Source organism: Prionailurus viverrinus, chromosome E2 (genome assembly GCF_022837055.1).
Source record: "Prionailurus viverrinus isolate Anna chromosome E2, UM_Priviv_1.0, whole genome shotgun sequence".
Lineage (NCBI taxonomy): Eukaryota > Metazoa > Chordata > Mammalia > Carnivora > Felidae > Prionailurus > Prionailurus viverrinus.
The window spans coordinates 50,478,018-50,486,932 of NC_062575.1; the positions used below are offsets into that span (position 1 = coordinate 50,478,018).

Consider the following 8,915-nt stretch of genomic DNA (forward strand, 5'->3'; position numbering starts at 1 on the left):
GGGGAGGGGGAGGGAATATGGGCTTAGTGATTAGGAGCCCACTGGCCCCCCTCTGGTGTTCCCTACACCTGCAAATCAGAGACTGTGATACATGGTGGAAAAGACCGACTGGACATTCTCTGGGTTCAGTAAAGTCTTATGGTCTCTCCTAAATGCGAAATCTTAAATACTGAACAAAGCCTTCAGCTGTCCACATCTCTGCATTCTCTGTCTTTACAGGAGGAAAGATCCAAAATAAAATGAAGACTGTTTTAGAAACAGAACCACACAAAGAGCTTTCCTGCTGGCAGATCTGGCAACAGATTGCAAGTGACTTAACCCAGTGTGAAGGCTCCATGATAAAGAGTTCTCAGTACCCCAAACAAGGTGATTCACCTGGACAGGTTGGGGCCGGACTGTCTGAAACTCACACAGGTCAGAAACCTGATCAGTGCAGTGAATTTAAGAAATATTTCAGTGATGTCTCCAACTTTGATCTTCATCAACAAGTACACTCGGGAGTGAAGTCTCACACGTGTCGTGAGTGTGGAAAAAGCTTCTGTTACAGTTCAGCACTTCATATTCATCAGAGAGTTCACCTGGGAGAGAAACGCTATAAGTGTGATGAGTGTGGGAAGGAATTCAGTCAGAGCTCATGCCTGCAAACTCATCAGAAAGTCCACACCATAGAGAAGCCATTCAAATGTGAGCAGTGTGGGAATGGCTTCTGTCGTAGATCGGCACTTAATGTTCATTATAAGTTGCACCTGGAAGAGAAACCTTATCGTTGTGACCAATGTGGAAGGGCCTTCATTCATGCTTCCCATCTTCAGGAACATCAGAGAATCCACACCGGGGAGAAACCCTTCAAATGTGATAAATGTGGTAAGAATTTTCGTCGTAGATCATCACTTAATAGTCATTGTATGGTCCACACGGGAGAAAAACTGTACAAATGTGAGGAGTGCGGGAAGGGTTTCTTTTGTAGCACAAATCTTCACATCCATCAGAAGGGCCACACGCGAGAGAAACCTTATAAATGTGAGGAGTGTGGGAAGGGCTTCATTCAGCCTTCTCATTTTCGGGCCCATCAGAGAATCCATACTGGTGAGAAACCATATGTGTGCAAAGTGTGTGGTAAAGGCTTCACTATGAGTTCAAATCTTCAGGCGCATCAGAGAGTCCACACAGGAGAGAAACCATACAAATGCAACGAGTGCGGGAAGAACTTCGGGACGAAAACCCGTTACCAGGTTCATCTGGTGGTACACACGGGAGAGAGACCCTATAAATGTGAAGTATGTGGGAAGGACTTCAGTCAGAGAGCATATCTTCAGTCCCATCTGAAGACGCACAGCGTGGAGAAACCTTACAAGTGTGAGGAATGCGGGCAGGGCTTCAATCAGAGTTCCCGACTTCAGATTCACCAGCTGATCCACACCGGAGAGAAGCCACACAAATGTGAAGAGTGTGGGAAGGGATTCAGTCGTAGAGCAGATCTCAAAATCCACTGCAGAATCCACACTGGAGAGAAACCATTTAATTGTGAGGAGTGTGGGAAAGTATTCAGGCAGGCCGCAAATCTTCTGGCGCATCAGAGAATCCACAGCGGAGAGAAACCTTTCAAGTGTGCAGAGTGCGGGAAGAGCTTTGGTCGCAGTTCACACCTGCAAGCCCATCAAAAAGTGCACACCGGAGAAAAGCCATACAAGTGTGAGGAGTGTGGGAAGGGCTTCAAGTGGAGCTTGAATCTGGACATGCATCAGAGGGTCCACACGGGAGAGAAACCCTACAAGTGTGGGGAGTGTGGGAAGCACTTCAGTCAGGCCTCAAGTCTTAAGGTCCATCAGAGCGTCCACAGTGAGGAGAAACCGTACAAATGTGATGTGTGCGGCAAGGTCTTCCGCCACTCTTCGCAGCTACAGTCTCATCAGAGGGTTCACACGGGGGAGACCCCTTACAAGTGTGAGACCTGTGGTCAGAGCTTCCGTTGGCGATCCAAACTTTCACATCATCGCAAAACTCATGGTGGCAGTACGGTTTATGAAGGTAACAAGAGTGGTAAGAACATGAAGGAATTGTGTGTGGAAAGAAGTTCTCCAAAATGACGTTGTGTGAAACCCTGAATTCTTACCATCATCGAGTCTCATAAGAGAGAAAATACTTGTTTGGTTTAGTTGGTATTGAAGCAATAATTGAACCGATCCCGGTTTTCACCAGATCACACAGTGGAGAACCCTTAAGTGGTGTGATACGTCTTTGTTCAGAAGCACTTAGATAGTACTTAGGAATAGAGTTTGGTCTGGCCTTTAACACAAGTATAATGGTGTGCATGCCAGAATTCATATGCACTAGAATGTAAGCTGCATGAGGACAGGGACTTTGCTGCTAAATATACATAGCCCTCAATGCTGGAGGCATCATAATTCTGGACTTCAAGTTATATTGCAAAACTGTAACAAACAAAATAGTATTGTACTGGCACAAAAATAGACACGTAGGTCACTACAACAGAATAGAAAACCCAGAAATGAACCCACAAATACATGGTCAGTTAATCTACAACAAAGCAGGAAAGAATATCCAATGGGAAAAATAGCGTTGGGAAGACTGGACAGCAACATGCAAGAGAGTGAAATTGGACTGCATTGTTACCCCGTACACAAAAATAAATCCAAAATAGATTAAAGACCTAAGTGTGAGACCTGAAACCATAAAAGTCCTTGAAGAAAGCAAAGGCAGTAATTTCTCTGATATCAGCTGTAGCAACTTTTTTTTCTAGATAGATCTCCTGAGGTAAGAGAAACAAAAGCAAAAATAAACTATTGGAACTACATCAAAAGAAAAAGGTGCACGGCAAAGGAAACCACAAAACTAAAAGGCAGCCTACTGAATAGGATATTTGCAAATGATGCATTCGATGAGGAGTTACTATCCAAAATAGATGAAGAAATTATAAAACTCAACACCCCCTCCCCCAAAAATCCAATTACAAAATGGGCAGAAGACCTGATTAGACATTTCTCCAAAAAGACATCTAGATGGCCAGCAGACACATGAAAAGATGCTCAACGTCTCTTCTCAGAGAAATGCAAATCAAAATTACAGTGAGCTTTCACCTCACACCTGTCAGCATGGCTAAACTCAAGAACAAAAACAACAGGTGTTGGCAAGGATGTGGAGAAAGGGGAACCCTCCTGCACTGTTGACAAGAATGCAAACTGGTGCAGCCACTGTTAAAAACAGTATGGAGGTACCTCAGAAAATTAAAAATAGAACTGCCCTATGGTCCAGCAATTGCACTATTAGGAATTTACCCAAAGAATACGAAAACACTAATTTAAAGGGATACATGCACCCCGATGTTTATAGCAGCATTGTTTACAATAGCCAAAATATGGAAAGAACCCAAGTATTCATAAGTTGATAACTGGGTAAGGAAGATGTGGTATGTGTATATATATATACGATGGAATATTACTCAGCCATAGAAAAGAATGAAATCTTGACATTGGCAATGATGTAGATGGATCTAAAGGGTATATTGCTAAGTGAAGTAAGTCAAAGACAAATAGTAATTACACTCCTATGCGGAATTGAAGAAACAAGAAACCAGCAAAGGGCAAAGGAGAGGCAAACCAAGAAACACTCTTAACTATAGAGAACAAACTGATGGTTATCAGAAGGGAGGTGGGTGGGGGGATGGTTTAAATAGTTGATGGTGATTAAGGAGTGCACTTGTGATGAGCATCGGGTGATATGTGGAATTTCTGAAGCACTATATTGTACACCTGAAACTAATACACTGTATGTTAACTAACTGGAATTTAAATAAAAACTTTACCAAAAAAAAAAGTCTGCACAGCCTTAATATTGACTAGCCCTTGTAGGTGTGCTCTCTACCTGTATGTTAAATAAACAGCATATGAAAATTGCATCCAGAGGAGGAAACCTGCAAAGTAAATTTCAGTACAAAGCAGTACATTTGTTGAACTGTAGAAAACCACTGGATATTACAATTCACAACGTTAATGTTACTCCTCTACTATGAATGGCTCCTCTCCTCCCACAGCCTCTGTTCTCAAGTTGGGTTCTTATCTGGGGCCCTGTGTACTTTTCCAAGCATTGTATACAGTTACGTTGAACTGTCTTTTGTCATTTTTCTGATACTACAGACTGAGAAAGTTTTGTTTGCAAGGACTTAGCTGCATTTCACACAGCTGCTTTTATCCCTCAGTGTTAAGGCAAGAATTTACTGTAACACTTTGAAAATGTCACAATTAGGGGCGCCTGGGTGGCACAGTCGGTTAAGCGTCCTACTTCGGCCAGGTCACGATCTCGCGGTCCGTGAGTTTGAGCCCCGCGTCAGGCTCTGGGCTGATGGCTCAGAGCCTGGAGCCTGCTTCCGATTCTGTGTCTCCCTCTCTCTCTGTCCCTCCCCCGTTCATGCTCTGTCTCTCTCTGTCCCAAAAATAAATAAACGTTGAAAAAAAAAAAAAAAAAGAAAATGTCACAATTAATTACCAATAACAATTTTCTTAACTGACCTTGAGTTTATCGTTGATTTATAACTCTGCATTTCCATCCAACTCAAAATGTTGCCTTCTAATTACTGTAGCAATTTTTTTTTTATCAAAACTTTCATGTGGGGTCTATGCCCTCTTTCTCCCCCATGCTCATGAAAGGAATACCCCCCCCCCCACACACACATTTGTGGGAATTTGATAATTTGATCAAATGTGTTTTTTTTAATTTTTTAAATGTTTATTTAGTTTTGAGACAGAGAGAGACACAGCATGAGCAGGGAAGGGGCAGAGAGAGAGGGAGACACAGAATGTGAAGCAGGCTCCAGGCTCTGAGCTGACAGCACAGAGCCCGACGCGAGGTTCGAACTCACGAACTGTGAGATCATGACCTGAGCCGAAGTCGGACGCTTAACCGACTGAGCCACCCAGGCACCCCTGATCAAATGTATTTTTGAGGGGAAATTGATACATGCTTTTCCCTACTGGCAGCACTAAAGCATGGTTCTTGGAAAGGAGTATATGTCAGAATATAGGTTGTACATCTCTGATTTGGAAATCATATAATCAGAAGTTAACATTATGAGATTAAAATACGAAGAAGATGAGCACCACATTGATGATATCACTGATTTTTTTAATAGGAATAAGTGCACGTCTGTAGGAACTTGAAATTCGAATATTCATATATTAACTTGAAGCCATTAAGATTATGGCAGATATCTGTGACAAGAGGAGAAATATACGGGCTTTGAGAAATCATAGATTGTAGCCTTCATAGCATAATCACACATAAATCTTTGTGTGTTTGTGGGAATGTATGTATCTACATACATAGATAATGTGTAAAGGGATCCTTTTTCATAGTGGTTTTCCTTGGCAAGGAACATTTTATAGCATTTTTACAAATTTTCATCCCCCCCCCCCATATTCTTCCATTTAAGTTATGTTTCAGTTTTTCATGGAATAGTACCAAAGCAGTAAATTACAATGGAATTTAGGAAAGTACCAAATAATTATCCCTTGCAGTTAAGCTGCTTTGAATGTTCTGTATTGTCATCTGGCATATAAGATCAAAATTAAGGTATGGTCTCTGGAAGCCAATTGCAAAACCAAAAAATTCTCTGGTGGTTTTGCATATACAAGAATTGGATGAATTTTAACAATTGTAGTTAACGCATGCTGTGCTTTAAGTATAAATTCATAACAGGGAGAAGGCAAATCCTGGAGCTACAAACAACATTGGTATAAATGCATTGTGGAGGCATTAAAAAAACATTTCCTTTTGAAAAGGTATGCATGAAGGAAGACCATAACAGCAATGTGGACCCTCTGGCTGTGGAACCAGTAAAGGTGAAGACCAGGTTTGGATGCTGTTGCATAGACATGATAGTGATTATTCATTATAGTTGATTAAAGGGGCTTTCCTCAGCAAACTCTATTTACTGGACACAGATTCCCACAATTGAAATTGATTTTGTGAACCACACCTTCATCGGATGTTAGGTACTTAATTAGGTCCCTGCTGTTTCAGTTTTGTGTGTTGGGGGTTCCTAAAGCTATTCCATGTTCTTTCATTCCCTAGAGTACCCAACAACTGATCTGTTAATTGAAAAGATACAAAATAAAATGAGCAAAAGGAGAAGGTACATAGGATGAAGTCCGGAGGAGGAAATTGGGTGCAAGCTTCCAAAAGTTCTCTCCCTGTGGAATCACAGTGTACCGAATTCCTTTGGCACTGAATTGTGGTAACACGTGTGAAGTGTCACCATCAGAGACTCTATGCCCTAGGGTTTTTTTTGGAGGCCGGTTACTTAGGCATTCTCTGCCTGGCATGTACCAAAATTAGAGATTCTCAGAAGGAAAAGAGATATTCAGGATAAATCACTTTGCACAAAGAGCTTAGGCACTGTGAACTACTTAGGGAACGGTAGGAATCCTCCTGACCAATCCAGCTACCCAGATATTTGTCAAGAGCCAGCCTTGCACACCGGCCTTTCTAAGGGTCCCAGTCTCAGCTCTATTATAAACTTTTCTGTACACATGACATCAGAAGCCCAGTGCCTTCATTTTGGTTTCGTTTTTTTTTTGTTTTGTTTTGTTTTTGTATTTTGTTTACCATTTTTTGCTGTTATACCATAATGTGTCGTCAGGGAATTTGTGACAGAAAACTCAGTAGATGAAAAAAAAAAAAAAAAGATTTGCCCTCACAACTTCTAAGACTGCAGGTACGGCTTACAGGTTGAAAGTTACTGAAAAACAGGATGGGTGCTACAGAGCCCAAAATATCTCCACAAAGTACAGTATTATTATAAAAAGAAATATAGGGGCACCTGGGTGGCTCAGTTGGTTAAGCTTCCGACTTTGGCTCAGGTCATGATCTCACGGTTTGCGAGTTCAAGCCCCTCGTCGGGCTCTGTGCTGACAGCTCAGAGCCTGGAGCCTGCTTGGGATTCCATGTCTCCCTCTCTCTCTGCCTCTTCCCCTGCTCACACTCTGTGTCTCTCTCACAAATAAATACACATTAAAAAAAATTGTTTAAAGGAAATGTAGGTATATCATGGAGAAATCTAGGTGAACACTCCCTTAGCCAAGATGTTCATATTATTGATAATAGAACAAACCTACATTTTAGGTCTGATATGTACCAAGAAGGGTATGATGTTGCTTCACTGTTATTACCACCAATATAATATTTTTGTATTTTTGTATCCTGCATTCTGAGGGAATAGCAGATAAACCCAAATTGATAGTTTCTTCACAATTGCCTGACTGCAGGAGTATAATTGGCCAAAGGGCCCAGCTGCTGTGCTCTAAAATGCACCACCACACTACATTTACATGGAGGCCAATCTTCCCATGATTGCTCCCCATCAACACAATAGGGGTCCTAAAACGGATCCATTCTTGGAGGCTGGGACTCCTCTGTCCAAAGCCTTTTCTTCGGGGACCCCCTCCCCCTGACAGCTTTCAAGATCTTAGATATAAGGCAGTCTAGGATGATCACCAAATCTTCCAAAACTCCTTCACTCAGGGTCACGTTTGTACCATGATCTGATGATTCTGATGATTCCCTCCCTGAGCTCCCGGCCATTTTCTCTCTCAGATGTTTCCCCCTAATAAAATATCTGTTCTTTAAAAGTCTTGCTTAACATCTTGGCGTCCACTCCTTGGAGAACCAGGACAAACCCAACATCTTAGAAACACACCTCTCGGGGTGGGTGATGGGTATTGAGGAGGGCACCTTTTGGGATGAGCACTGGGTGTTGTATGGAAACCAATTTGACAATAAATTTCATATATTAAAAAAAAAAAAAAAAAGAAACACACCTCTCAGGCTCATTCCTGTTATTTCCTTTTCCCAGTGGTAGCCACTAACTCAATGGCACAGATTCATTTAGTCTGTTCTGTATTTTATATAAGTGGAATTATACAGTGTACACAAAATACATACACGCTGGCTTCGTTCACTCACCATCATGTTATGACATTCACCAACATTGTTGGGAGCAGAGGACTTTGTTTTACTTTAGTTGGTGGAGATCATTGTAGTGTGTAAACATACCATAATCTATTGATTCTATTGTTGATGGGTATCGGGTAATTTCTAATTTTTGGATATCACATTTAGTACTGAAATGAACAGTCTAAAATGTGTCTTGTGCTTAATATATGATACATTTACTTGAGGAATATTTATATGGATGGAACCAAAACATTATAGGTAAATGTTCAACTTTAGTAGATACTTAGAATATTCCAAAGTAGTGACACCAGTGTAGTCATACTTTCTCAATAGTGATATGCAAGTGGTGGCATCTTTACTCAATATATATATTTTTAATTTTAGCCTTTCTAATCAGAATGTGCTGGTATCTCATAACAACATAATTTGTATTTCCCTTATGACATGGAGTTTAGTACCTTTTCATGATTACTGGCTCACTTGACATCCTCTTTTCTGAATTTACTTAAGTCTTTTTTCCATACTTTGTGTCGGGATGCCTATCTTATTGATCTGAAGACTTAGATTTTACATAACAGTCCTTTGTTCCACACATTTTGAAAATCTCTCTTTTTGCCTTTTCATTCTTTTAGTGTGTTTTGATTAGCAGTGTTTCTTAACTTTAAAATAGTACAAGGGAATGCAAGCTGGTGCAGCCACTCTGGAAAACAGTATGGAGGTTCCTCAAAAAACTAAAAATAGGACTACCCTACGACCCAGCAATTGCATTTATCCAAAGGATACAAGTGTGCTGTTTCAAAGGGACACATGCACCTCCATGTTTACAGCAGCACTATAAACAATGGCCAAAGTATGAAAAGAGCCCAAATGTCCATCGATGGATGAATGGATAAAGAAGATGTGGTCTATATATACAGTGGAGTATTACTCGGCAATCAAAAAGAATG

The 8,915-nt window shown here is 41.0% G+C and overlaps 1 protein-coding gene across 1 annotated transcript in view; it reads left to right on the forward strand.

The window, feature by feature from the left end:
* Positions 1 to 2,761, forward strand: part of LOC125152580 (zinc finger protein 234-like) — a 45,464-nt gene extending 42,703 nt beyond the window's left edge. The window contains exon 11 of the mRNA XM_047834658.1: positions 220 to 2,761. Coding sequence (XP_047690614.1) covers positions 220 to 2,087 — 1,868 coding nt within the window. The 3' untranslated portion in view covers positions 2,088 to 2,761. The remainder of the gene's footprint in view (positions 1 to 219) is intronic.
* Positions 2,762 to 8,915: the final 6,154 nt, after the last annotated feature.